Below are 14,114 nucleotides of genomic sequence, written 5' to 3' on the forward strand. Positions count from 1 at the left end.
TTTGAAGTACCTAATGGAAAATTGTATCCATACTGAGCATGCCTCATATTAAAGCTGATCTGTCCCTTTTACTATGCAGCATCTGATCTTGTTACAGGCAGCAATGTGCCCAGATTGGGTCGATATAAAGCACACCTGTAACTACACATCACACAGGCTGAGCAGGAACTTATTCGTATATTTCTATCATAATCGTGGATGTGTAATTATTCCAAAGATTTTTGTTCCTTTATTTTTTCCTCACTGTTTATCAGAACCAATCTTTTTCCCTAAAAGGCAATGGTATGGGAACTTCTGAGTATATGGTGTCACATCATACCCAAATTTAAATAGCAGTGCAATAAATGACCACATCTGAAAATTTTTGAGGTGTTGTTTAAACCCTGCTCTGTTGCCCCGTGGGTGATGTGGTTTAGTCGTTAACACTCACAACAAGAAGGTTTCTGGTTCATATCGGTGCAGAGTTTGCATGTTCTCCCAGTCACTGAGTGGATTTCCCACAGTCCAAAGACTTGCATGTTAATTGGTTAATTGGTGATTCGAAGCAGTTAAATTTCACAGAACAGGGCTCTGTATTAATGTAGTAGTAAATGTGGCTTGTAGTTTAATTTTTTTTTAAAGCAGTTAGTAAAACTAAAACATGGCAGCCCATTTCTGTGAGAATGTGCAAAAATCCTTCTTGCTTTAGTGCAGATTTTAGCCTTATACTGTAGTCATGTTGCTGGGTCTGTTTATTTGTGACCTGCAAAGACAACTTTCTATAGCAGAGTATAAACACTCCAATGCAAGCAACTGTACAGAGGGAACAGTTCAAATGGATGAGTGAAGGAAACCAAATGCAAGGCACAAGAGCTCACTGATCAACCAGTTTTATGTTGGTGAAAATGACATAAATCTTACATATCCAACAACAAAAAAATATCAACCCATCAACTCATTGGAGATTTCTTTTTTCTGAGGAAACATCATCATATTTTTGGAAGGATGGTGTTCATGCCTCCAATGGGGCTCAGAAGGAAACATTGGAAAATGTATTCCTAGAGCCATGAAACTCCTCAGGAAGACTGCAGTTTTTGGGGTTTTTTTTGTTCGTTTGTTTGTTTAGTATAGCATCATAATGTAAATCTTTTTTTTTAACTCACAGTAAAAGACATAAATATATGGATTTTAAGGGTATGTTTTATGTAAAGCAATATTACGAAATAGATGCAAAAGAAATGTTGAGAAAAAAAATTAAACTTTATCGCATTGTCACATGTGTATGTAGAAATCTACTAAGTATCCCATTAGTGCTCCATTAGATAACGACCTAATTAATCATTTTTATTTATTTAATTTCGTTGTTTTTTTTAATCACATATGATTACAAACATTTACAGTGAAAGAGATGAAAGTCAAGGTACAAAAAAAAATCTAACAATGCATAAGAGTTGCATAAGTGTCCAACAAGTAAACAATCTATATGTGGTTCAGTGCTGTGTGTACGAAGATACACACCACACTCGTGTATTAAAGTTACCTGCTGCTTTTAACCTGCCCTATTATTATTATTATTATTATTATTATTATTATTATTATTATTATTATTATTATTATTATTATTATTATATAATGTTACAGCAGTGGACTCCATACAGGGGTTCCCCATTCAGAAAGCCTGTCTGAAGGTACGGAGGGCGGAGGGAGGGAGGGGGAGAGAGAGAGAGCGAGAGAGGGAGAGAGAGAGAGAGAGAGTTGAGGCATCCCTTCTTCACTTGGCTGCATTCGGTTTACCGACACCGGAGAAGCGACCATGCTGTGGAAACTAGTTGAGAATGTCAAGTATGAAGATATTTATGAGGTAACGTTACCGTCCAGCTGTTTGTGACTCGGGGGAAATAGACTAAATGAAGTTACTAGACATGCTTTTGGAGTTCATTTGTTGGATGCTGTTGAGTGAAGTGTTTTCCACGAGGCTTTAAGGCCTCGTATTCATGTTGCGATGACTGTGGATATGAATTGGAGAACCATTTGGCACATGACAGATTTATTCAGGCATAAAACGGATTAATTTGTGCTGAAATGATTTCAAGTGCTCACATTATTTTAAGCTGTGCTTGTCGCTGTGGTGCAGTGTTCAGTTTTGGGTACATAAGATATGTGACACTGCCTACATGAGGGCTGTAATCAGTCAGATTTTACTTTGGGCTTTGGGGTAAATTAATATTTAAAGCAATCTAAATATCTTTTTTAACATAATAAAAAAATAATAAGGTGCAAGGACTATAAGCTCATTCCCAGGACCTCAACGTGACCCAGTAACTAATGAAAAGCTCATTTTGACATTTTTAAATTACAGCGAAAGACAAATAAGGTGGAGAACCGCTGTGTCAGAGCAGGGTGATGATGTGTAGCCTATGGAGTATGTAAATGACTTGGCTTTGATCCCAGAACAATCATTTAAAAAAAACGGTGAGGGGAAAGGAGAAAGAAAAAGTGAGAAATACGACGCGCGCGGGGGCGAAAACGCTGCCCCGGCTCGCGCTGAATGGGCTCGAGCACAAAGCAGACGAAGAAAGGGTATAGCTCGCGAGGCCCCTCGGCTGAGCCCGGTGGGAAGCCCTTGTCTCGTGCCACACATGGTTTTTCTCCCACGGCGCGAGGGAGGGGAGGCTATAATGTTGTTAAACAAGTCACCCAAGAGGGCAAAGAGGAGAGGCTGAACGGTCTACAATGCAAAGTTTAATCGCTGCTTCTGAGTTCACACGAGCCCCTCACGCGTCCTGCCTTGTCTCGGGTGTGCGTTTGTTTTCGGTTGGCAGCTGCAATATGACTTGAGCTGCCTTAAAATTTCAAGAGTGTGAGTGTGGTGGGGTGAAGTTGGGGTGAAAAGTCAGAGTAAAATCTGAAAGTGGCTAATGCGCTCTTTTGCGGTTACTGTGGGTTTGTGCGTCAGCTCAAAGTTCTTTTCTCTCTCTTTTTTTTTTTTTTTTTTTGCTTTATTGGATGCATTTCCGCTTTGTTTGGCGTTGACTAACCCGGCTGGAAGAGAACTTGAAAACCTGTTGTTAATCGTCTCATAGTCGACCCAACAAGGCCTGTTTTTATTGCCATATTGTCTTCTATTGGTTTCTTTAACGTAAAAAGTCTGTTTGCACAGAAATTATTTGCGCAAAAGTGTCTCCACTGGCAAGAAAGTGCGCTTTATTGCGTCAGCTTTTATATATAAAGGGGCCCCAGAGCGGTATTTTATGTGACAGAGGATTCCTCACGGGTCTGGATACCCTGTTCGTTTTCTCCTGCGAGAGAGAGTCCTCTTTCAATCTCCTGCTGTTCGCGCGTCGTTTCGGCTCTCCACGGAATTTCAACGTCACTCACGGTTGCGCCAAAGGCTTCACGCTCCATGTGTCGCCAGTCCCCTGCCTCGCGCACATTAATATTCCTGTAAGTCTCAGTCATGAATAACAATTACACCGTATACCGGGGGTAGAGGAGGGAGCTCGGTGCTCACACTCAGAGCGGTGGCAGCTCCGGGCGGAGGAAGGTTCTGAATGGTGTTGTAGATCGGGCCGTGCCTGCAGATACTCTTCATTCTTACCTGGGATGATTTTGGCTGTATCGGCCCTACACGCTCCGTCCTACACCGCTATTCTACCGTGAACCCGCTTGTGATACACCGGCAGAAGGTTTACAGATGTTAGTTCATCCTTACTCCACCGCGGTGAGTTTTCTTCAGAGTATTTCAGAATTCGTTTACGCAAACGGTAAACCCCGTAGATATGGCTGGCAGGTTTTTAGTTGTGAGACAGTTTAATTTAGGCTGTGACATTTTTTTTCTCCAGGCTCTTATGTGTTTTTGTTCAGGAGTTTCAGTGCCAGTTGGGCTTCTTTGGCTACATCACCAGAGGCAATTTGCAAAATGATCTTGGGCCTTCGTTTCTTTAAATTGTACTTCCAGTTCTACAACTGGTTTAATTTTTTCTGTTCTTTTCTGCATCCTGTTCAAGGACCGGCATGACGGTGTCTCGAGCCACAGCTCGCGGCTGTCCCAGCTGGGTTCAGTGTCGCATGCGGGACCCTACTCCAGCGCGCCACCGCTGTCTCACGCGCCTTCCTCGGACTTCCAGCCGCCGTACTTTCCTCCGCCGTACCAGCCGCTCGCTCACTACCAGAGCCAGGATCCGTACTCCCACGTCAGCGACCCATACTCCCTGAACTCCCTGCACCAGAGCCAACAGGGAGCATGGGGAGCCCGTCAGCGGCAAGACCCCACGGGGGACCGGATGGAGAGCTCCGCTCTGCTGGCGCAGCCTCGGGCCTCGCTGCCCCAGCTATCCGGGTTGGACCCACGGCGGGACTACGGAGGTGTAAGACGGCCTGATGTGCTTCTTCACTCCGCTCACCCCGGACTGGAGCCTGGTATGGGAGACGGACTGCTACACGGGCTGCACGGTATGGAGGATATTCCGGTAAGTTAAAGGCACAGCTGAGATTTGCAGAGATTGAATGCACATATAACATAATTTCAGATTTTCCTGCTCCAATTATGTCATATAATTTTAAGAAATCATGTTTAAGAACAGGCAGACAATGGCAAATCCTCAGACTTGAACCATCGAGGAGAAAATTCGCCCTACTTTTATTCACAATTTATTGAATAGTTCATAGTTTGTAGATATAAACAACGTACATTATAACGGTGAATTTCCCCATTTCCCCTGACAACAAAAACACTTCAATTGAACTAAAACAGACACATTTACAACACCCAAAAATAAGCAATAAATAAAATGGAAACCAATTTTCACTGGAAGAAAAGAAAGGATATATGTTGACAGTTGTCTTGTTCATTGTCTACGCATGACTCTCGTGCCTTTAGAGTTAAGGTCAGTGAACTTGGGGCAGCTCCCTCAGGGCTGGATGCTCACAGCAGCTGTAGCCAAACGGATGGCTCAAAGCTTAAAAAAAGAAAAGAAAAAAAAAGACTTGAGATACCCAAGAAAGACTTTTTTTTTTTTTTTTAAATCAAAAGAGAAACATGTGTTTGCAAATAAAGCATCATAAATCTGGCTTTAGGCAGTAAATTAAATGCTCCTCGCGGTTTATTTAAAATTTCATTTTAACATAGTTTAACACGTTAGACATAGTTTTCAAAGACGATAACAAATTACGCAGATTAAATGACATTAAATTATAACAAAGTAAAGAATATTTTTACTTTCGTTTTTAACGCAATATGTATTATTATTATTATTATTATTATTATTATTATTATTATTATTATTATTATTACTTGCTGTTTATTTCCTTTCTTAGAGTCTTGCTTTGCTGCTAAAACGCTATAAATTCACAGAGCGAGATACTAAAGACTTAGTGAAAAAGGTTTATTGTAAAGCTGTGTAGGATTTTCATTTTCTACTCGTTTCCCCCCTCAGGGCACAGCCATCACGAATTGTTTGCCATTTAACCTCCACAATAGATTCTCATTTCGGGCTTTCCGTGTTTGTGTTTTGCATTTATTAACCCCCATATAAATTTGTTTTTGCATATTTGTTTCTTTGTATTTGGCTGTGACGCATTCGTGACAACACCCGGTCTATTTAACAATTTATTTGGCAAGATGATGAATGACACTGATGAATGATGGGGGTTTGAATGTGTGGGAATAGCTGCTTCTAACCACGTCGTGATGAATGAAAGCACTGCATTATGAGCTAGATTGGACCGATGTCTGAAAACAAATAGCTCAAACGTGTATTCCGCCCCCTCCTTTTGAAACCTTACATGAATATTTTTTCTTTTTCTTCTTTTTCTTTTTTGTTTTTGCTGGACTGTGTGATTGAGGCTTGTCAGGTAAATCACTGGTTAACTTTGTGTACAACAGGGTTGAATGTTTTGCATTTATCTTCTCTCTTTTTTAAACAGACCGCTGATGACACCAACGGGACGAGCATCCTGGATCAATCAGTGATAAAGAAAGGTAGAAACACACATTCTCTCTTTAATACAAAGACACACATCTCTGTTCTCTGGGCAATGTGGCCTTACTTTAAAAAATATATATATATATATAGTAATAATTGAAGAATATCACAGGTGGAAAGAGGAAATACGCGCGCTCTATTCTCAAGACAATTTATTTGGGTTTCTTCACTCCTGGGATATTTGGATAGGTTCTTATGAATTATAATGATTTATTGTATGGATATGTGTGTAACCTCCGGCCCAGTCCCTCGGGAAATGTCATGATCAGTATGGTTGTGACCTTAACTGGAAAAGGCGTTCTCGCCGAGTCTATTCATGGAGTTTCTCGTATTTTGGGGGCCGGGATGAGGAGTCTGAAGCCGAGGTAACGACCCTGGTATATTGACTATCAGGCAGTGTGTCGCTGACAGGCTGCCACGCTGCCGCTCTGATGATGTGCGGTGATTTAGTTACGGGATGTTGAGTGACTGAGCTCCCCGCGGGGCATTTAAGCCGCTGATGTAATAAATGGCATCGCTCACGGAGATCTCGTGAGCTCGTTTAGAGCTAATCTGCGGCATTATCCCCCGTGGAGCCATCAAAACCCCCTCGCACTGGCCCTTATATGCGCGCATCCACGAGACAGGCTGGCTGGCGGTTTCCCCTTTACTTCACGACATTAACAAGAGCATTAGCGCGCGGGATGAAGAAGCATCCAGTGCTGCTGGTGGGTGTTAAACCGGCCGTGGAGAAAAGACAGGGAGGTGGTTAATGCGATTTGAGAACGTGAGCCAATCAACAATCGATAACGCTGTAATGAGAATGTCGCGCGACATTAAATAACAGCAAATGCCCGGCACGTGGGCGCTTCATTAGGCCAGGGCCGCCCCCTGCGCGCGTGGTCTCACTGAGCAAAGTTTGGCACAGAGGAGTGATGTAAAGATTTCAAACTTGTGCCCCCTGAATGTGAAAGCACGTTATGTAAGAAATCCACTCTAACCTTCCTCTTTCAGTCCCCATGCCACCCAAGAACGTGGGTTCCCTGATGCTCGGTAAGGACGGGCTGATCGGAGGAGTGACCGTGAACATAAACGAGGTGTTCTGCTCGGTACCAGGCCGCCTGTCGCTGCTCAGCTCCACTTCAAAGTATAAAGTGACCGTAGGTGAAGTGCAGAGGAGACTGTCCCCGCCCGAGTGCCTCAACGCCTCCTTGTTGGGGGGCGTGTTGAGAAGGTACGGATGTAGCCTTAAAGCATGTTGACGCACAACGTGGAGTTCAGGAATAACCTCTAGAAACTATGAGGAAAAAACTTGTGTGCATTTAATTTGCAGGAGCAGTTATTAATGAGACTATGAGAAGCATGAAAAGCTATGCCATATAGATTTTTTTAACATTAACTGGTAGACGAGATCAAGCTAAATAAATGTTGTCCAGAGCACATATTAAAATATTGTTTGTTAATTTGGAGCGATTTATGACATTTCGCCAACATGTGTGCGCCGTAAGTTTTACTTTAAATACAGTTCATATGCTTTCCTCCTTTTTTCTGCAGAGCAAAGTCTAAAAACGGTGGGAAATGCCTGAGAGAAAAGCTGGAGAAGATTGGACTGAATCTACCTGCTGGGAGACGCAAAGCTGCCAATGTCACACTACTAACATCACTCGTGGAAGGTAACCGACTCATTTTTTGGTGATAAAAGCCAAATCTTTATTTTTATTTTATTTTTTTATTATTGTTTTCAAGAGTTTCAGGATTCCCCTTCTGCTTTCCCCTTACACCGCCACAACTCCCTGTAACTGGATTTCTGGCTATGAGCACAACTCAATATAGTGTCATTTATCAAAAAATATATAAGAAAAAAATAACTTTTTTTAAAAAAGTTTCTATCATGTGAAAACTCGAGAAAAAATATATGAATTGCAAAAATCTGGGATTATAAAAGTCATGCGTGAAAATGCGCCTTTATTCATAAAATGTCTGTTAAAATGTAGCCAGGGAAATATTCATTACCGATAGATGTGTTTGAGGCTGCTAAATTAACGGATTAAAGACTGGAGGTTGGGCCCATGCCTTTGGCTACACCAACATATAGACCGAGTGCCTGTGTCTTACTAAAAACAGGTAACGTGAATTTACTTTTTAAAGAAAGTATTTCTTTTGAGTGATGACGACTTACTTTTAAATATATAAACTGCACGAATGTTTTATTCGTGCCTGTACAGTATAACCCAAAATAAAGTGGATCATTTTGAATATTAATCAGCAAGTAAAAGGTACTAATGTTTAGTCTACATGATAAAAATAAAAAATAAAAAACTTAAAACAGTTTAAGTGTTTTTGAGTCAGCTGAGAGGACAGCTGTGGGAGGGTTCTGCCTAAAAAGATACGGCTTTTTGTCAGTGACGTTAATGAGTTAAAAAATGATCATATGAATAATTAAATGACACCTGACAATACTCATACTTTAATTGAAGCCAGTATCTCGTGAACCGAAAGATCTTGTTCGTTTGTATTTATACTTATATTTACAGTTGCAATATATAAGACATCTAATACCTTCCCCCACAGGTGAAGCGGTCCACCTGGCTCGGGATTTCGGTTACATCTGCGAGACGGAGTTTCCCACCAAAGCCGTGAGCGAGTACCTCAACCGCCAGCACGCGGACCCCAACGAGCTGCACACACGGAAAAACATGCTGCTGGCGACAAAGTGAGTTTGATGGAGCGTTTGATTAGATTCTGTTCTCTCATAGCCTTTATGGGTGTTTTCTCTCATACAGGATATAGACTGTCTGCACTGCATCATATAGAAGTGGATGGAGGATGATGATGGGATTGAAGTGCGAGAACGTAATGCTGAATTATAATTCAAATGGCTTTTTTAGTATTAGGACACATTCAGACACAGCAGGACATTGTTGAAAGTAAGGTGTCAGAAAGACTGGGCCCTAAACCACCTTGCAATACTTCAAGTCAGCAAAAAAACAAGGAATAAAAATCCAACAAACAACAAAAGAGCAACAAGAGAAATAAAGTTAAATGTTTGGGTTTTTTAAAAGTCCAATATGTCTCAGATGCTTCTAATTCAGACTTCTTGTTGCAATTTAAATGTTTCAGATTTTTCCCATTAGACAAGGTTTACACATCATTACTGCCTTTTGGTAGCATTTCGGTTGTCCTTGTGTTTTGTTGTCCATTGAAATTGCATAACATTTACACATACATTCTGAATAGCACAGGGCAATCACTTTCTGCAAATAGGTACATTTAGGGAGAATTAAATTATTATGAAATTAAGGCCAGTCTCATTTCCTGAGGTCTTTATGGTCCATTTTAAGAAACCCAGAGGGTGTGAACCCCTGCTATACTCTGTGCCTTATCCTATAGTCCACTCTGCCTTAGTGGCATTTGGAGAGGAAATTGTGATATTTTTTTAATGAAACCCACTGAACTATATCTAACTTGTATTTAAATGGCTGACTGGGGGAAAAAAAACTGCAATGCAGAAAAAACAGGGCAGTTAAAGTCAGGTCAAGTATTTGAGAAATGAGCTAAAATAAAGCCAAGAATCTAAACCAAAATTAACAAGACATCAGTTTTACCCTTTTTATCAGGACAAATTGTGCACACATTAGCTTCCTTACAAGCAGCTTTTTCACAGAATAATCTTGAGGTGAGGTGGGGCACTATTAACACAGCCTATAAACACAAACCCTGATGTTTCTATATCTGACCTCAGTTTCTGGTCTTAGAGATAATCTGTTTTATTTGCACTAATGTAAAGTTACTTGTACTGATATATTTTTTATTAATAATTAGGAGATCCTGGAATTTAATTAAGGCTCTTCTGAGTGCACATGGGCAAGATAGGTTTTTTTTTTCTAAATAAGTGTTGAAGATTTGAAATTAATTTATAAAAGTCCTCCACTCAGGAAGCTTATATTTTTAGCTTGCATAAGTGTTGTTGTCTGCTAGCCTGCATAAACCATCTGTCCGTCTATGTGTGTGTGAGTGTGTGTTTGTGTGGTGCTCAGTATGTACAATGTGTTTGGTGGTGGATGTCTGATGCTCAGATTGAAACCTGTTCCAATACTGTGCATCAGTGCTGCCTGTTAGAAATTCATTATTTAGCAGTGGAGTGTTTCAAGTCGTCAGAAAACAACAGCGAGAGCCTTGAGTGTAGCCCGGGGTGGCGGCTTCTCCTCTCTACTCCCCTAACCCCAGCTGGGCTCGGCCTGCACAGCCTGTCACTCATTTGCTGGAGCTCTGCCCTTAGGCCGCTTACAGGGTGTGTGCGCACGGGCTGTGCAAGTATGAATCTGTGAAAGGGGGGAGGAAGAGGGAGAAGGAGGTCTCTTGAATTTAAAATGTGAGCCTAAAACCAGGGGATGATTTAACAAGGAGAACTAGGTGAATAGGTTATTTTCTTTTACAGTTGCACTTGAAATCCAATGAAAAATTAAGATCCATGTTACTAACCACACATTCTTATATCTAAATATTAGTTATTCATTTAGAAAACTCTTAATCGGATGATTTTTGCATTATTTTCACTGAAGGGGTATGCATTTTCTCCATTATGGAAATATGCAATATTTGAAATTACCCTTGTTTCTCTGGGTTCTGCTATATCACTGTATTTCACATCCTCATAGATCAGAATGACTGATCTTTGAGAATGATTGAATTACATACAATTCAATTGTACTGAATTGTATGTAAATTCAATACATGCTTTAAGTGTCAAAAGTAGTTAGGAAGAAAATGTTTATCTTCTCTACAAAAATAGGGAAATGGGAATGGTAAAATGCTTGTAATATACATAAAAACACAAACACCCATGCTAGAACTGAACTCGTGCTCTCCCTGTCTCCAGGTGCAGGTGTTAATCACAGACTGCTTTTATGTTCATGCCTTGTTCATGAGAGTTAAACAGAGTTAAACAAGGCAAAACTGAAAGAAAATATGTAAGGGTTCACGGGGGGAGCACTGGGGAAAAAAAGAAAGAGTTAAAAAAAAAAAAAGGTATAAGCAGGATTTTTTTCCCCTTAAGTCATAATACGGTTAATTTTTGTTCTGTTAAGTTTATTCATTGAACACAATCAAAAGGGAGTCGTCAGAGTGGTGGGTTTTTCTCTGTGAGGTCATGAGGTTTTTAATATATAACATTACTCTGTGACGTTTAGGTCATTCTGAGAGATTATAAGTAACCTTAGCCTTCATCCTCATACTATGGAAATATGTGAATTTAGCTTTTGAAAAATGTTCTCTGAGTCTAAACATTTAGTGACAAAAAAACAAAACAAAACAAAAACTGTAAATTTCAATTTAGAGGGATATGATTACGCAACACTAATGATGGCTACTATCAATTTGTTCTAAATAAATAATACTGAATGGAATTTTAAAAAATACACACACACACACACACACACACACACACACACACACACACACACACACACACACACACACACACACACACACAATCATCTTCCTCTTCCAATGCGTTTCATTTTAAAATAAGCTTCAATTTTTCAAATTATAAAATGAGCTGTTTTATGTATTCTTTCCTTTCTGGAAAGGTGGGTAGAGCTGTGCCGCCTTTAGGACCTGCTAAAGAATTTCATTAGTCTGGGTTTTGGAACTGTTCTGAATAATTTTGGGGGTCTTTTCCAAGTTCGCATCTATACAGCTTGCTTTGCATTATTTCAGCCGTCTACTAAACTGCTGAAAACTTAATGCAGCCTACTCGGTGCACAGCGCTCTATTCTGCAAGCAGTTTTAGTTTGAGTGGTATTGCTTTCATTTTAGGGAAGTCTAAAACTAACATTGCAGTTTAGCATTCATGCCTCCAACATTACTGTCTTTGAGCTGTGTTTCAACAGGGAAGTGGTTGTCCCACTTTTTTTTTGATGTGCCCCTTTCAAAAGCTGGGGAGGGGGGGGGGGGGGGAATCACACTCTACACCCCACACTTTTAAAAATAAAAAATGATCCAACTTGAATTTTAGTTTGATAAAACACTGCACAATTGTGTCAGCAAACTCAACAATGAAATTAGTTTCATACCCCCCCCCCCCCCCCCCCCCCCCTCTTCCTCGCCCCACCTGCTGTGGTTTTATGACCCACAGTTTGAGAACCACAGCTACAGGGCATGATTTTCCAAAAATGTGAAAGTCAAACCAGCATGGAGATTTGAGTCAATTTGTTTCTTTTTGCAAACACTGAACTGTGAAATAGCAACATGTGATTCCAGCATATGAACTGATTGTATTCACTGCGGTTTCCAGAAGAGCTGGAGGAAAGTCTGCAATCAATGCAACAAAATTCCCTCACTGTCACTGAGAAAGCTCTCAGTCTGCTCTTGGGGGACATTTAGTTACATTTTGCAATTAGGCATGCCTGCACAATTTACATCTGGAATGGGACTCAGAAAGTCTTAAGTACTGTAGGATCAGGTAAAGTGTTAGTTACTTTATAAAGTTCCAGTGTTAAAAATGCCTACAAAGAATTTCAATAATCAAAATTCAAATCTAATTATGTGCAGCTAATGTTTTGGGGCCCCAAGGAAGTCTTGGGCTCTGAGGGATGTTCTTTATTGTGCCTGTGTGGTAATTTTCGAATATTGGCTTTTAGAGATTTTTAATATGATGTTGTCTGCTCTGCATTTTGTGTCAGCTTTGTCATTAATAACCTTCTTGAGGAAATCCTGAATAAATCATCAGTGTTTTGTTTTAATGACAGCAAACTGGCAGTTATTTGTCATATATCAGCTTTCCAAAAACCCTTTTGGGGAAAGCCTAAGATGATGCAGAGCTCCCTCCTGACGTCTTGTTGTGTCTTCTCTCCTGCAGACAGCTGTGTAAGGAGTTCACAGACCTGCTGGCCCAGGACAGGACTCCCCTGGGCAACTCAAGGCCCACCCCCATCCTGGAGCCTGGCATCCAGAGCTGCCTCTCCCACTTCTCCTTAATCACGCATGGTTTTGGTTCGCCCGCCATCTGCGCTGCACTCACCGCCCTGCAGAACTACCTCACCGAGGCTCTCAAAGGACTCGACAAGATGTTTCTCAACAACCCTCCCAACAACCGGCACGGGGATGCTGGCAAGACCGGCGACAAAGAGGAGAAGCAGCGGAAATGAAGCAGGAGAAGGAGGGGAGTGATGATCGAGAGCTGAGAAGGAGGCAGACACACAGACAGAGGCGTTACACCGTTACTTCTAGCTTTACACCCCTGCGACTGACCTGCCACGCACGGGGCTGAGGTGGAGGAGGAAGGGGAAGGCTCGGCAGAGAGAAAAAGGCAGAGGAAGACACCCGTGGGCCAGTGTCAGAGAGCACAGAGGGATTTTTCATCTGTGTTACGTTCTTTTCATTCCCCTGAGGACATGGTGGTTACTGTGTTACATTCATTTCGCTCCCCCTGCCTGCATCCTGTGAGACTGAGATGCTGTGAGCAGCCAACAAACAACATTGTGTCTGTGTGCCTGAGTGAGTGTGTGCTTGTCTGTGTGTGTGTGTTTGTCTTCACACAGAAAAAGCATTGTGAGATTGGGTGATGAGCAATCTATATGTGAAACAGGGTTGTCTGGTTATTTAACACAAGAGGAAGGAGAGGAGGAGAGGTGTTAATTTATGTGTGTAAATATTTATTTATATTAATTTAAATGGATGGTTGTGTAAATAGGTGCGCCAGCTATTTTGGAGTAGGCCTATTAATCTGTGATTTGACCTTTGTGAGCCGTTTGGGGGACAGGACTCATCCAGTGTTTTTCTGTTCTTATAGAGCTGTTGTCATGGTGCTGATGATGGGTAGACATGCTTCTAATTGTCCAGTGATTTCATTTCTATCATATTGATAATAAACCATGTGTTTTATTATGCGAGGTGTGCAGCCTGCGCCTTTTCTCCAGGGAAATTTCAAAGCAGAGTCTCAGTAAAGGCTGGGGTTCAACTTGTATTCATTTGTGTCATGAAATATTGAAGAAGAGCAGCTTTCTGGAAGAAAATTCAACTTTCTGAATGACCGGAAGTGGATTGATGCCAGGATTTTAACACTGTTGTTCAATGTGTAATAAGTCAGGTTCACAGGTCAGGCATCTTTGGGTGTAGGAAGAAAAAAAGACTGATATCCGCTAAATGGCGGCCAATGAAAACACCGAACCA

General features: G+C 41.2%; 1 protein-coding gene across 2 annotated transcripts; it reads left to right on the forward strand.

Annotated features, from left to right (window-relative positions):
* Positions 1 to 1,772: 1,772 nt before the first annotated feature.
* tfap2b (transcription factor AP-2 beta) lies at positions 1,773 to 13,866 on the forward strand. 2 transcript variants are annotated; one of them, XM_080882050.1, is made up of 7 exons: positions 1,773 to 1,840; positions 3,987 to 4,448; positions 5,905 to 5,959; positions 6,957 to 7,176; positions 7,497 to 7,615; positions 8,514 to 8,655; positions 12,802 to 13,865. In XM_080882050.1, exons 1-7 carry the CDS (start codon positions 1,793 to 1,795, stop codon positions 13,088 to 13,090), a joined length of 1,335 nt encoding a protein of 444 aa, XP_080738176.1. In that variant the 5' UTR covers positions 1,773 to 1,792; the 3' UTR covers positions 13,091 to 13,865. The 2 variants fall into 2 exon arrangements, with proteins under 2 accessions (XP_080738176.1, XP_080738177.1); XM_080882051.1 differs by lacking the exon at positions 1,773 to 1,840 and adding an exon at positions 3,467 to 3,700 and having other exon boundaries at positions 12,802 to 13,866.
* The last annotated feature ends 248 nt before the right edge of the window (positions 13,867 to 14,114 follow it).

The sequence above is a fragment of the Rhamphochromis sp. 'chilingali' genome (assembly GCF_963969265.1).
Source record: "Rhamphochromis sp. 'chilingali' genome assembly, chromosome: 5".
Classification (NCBI taxonomy): Eukaryota; Metazoa; Chordata; class Actinopteri; order Cichliformes; family Cichlidae; genus Rhamphochromis; species Rhamphochromis sp. 'chilingali'.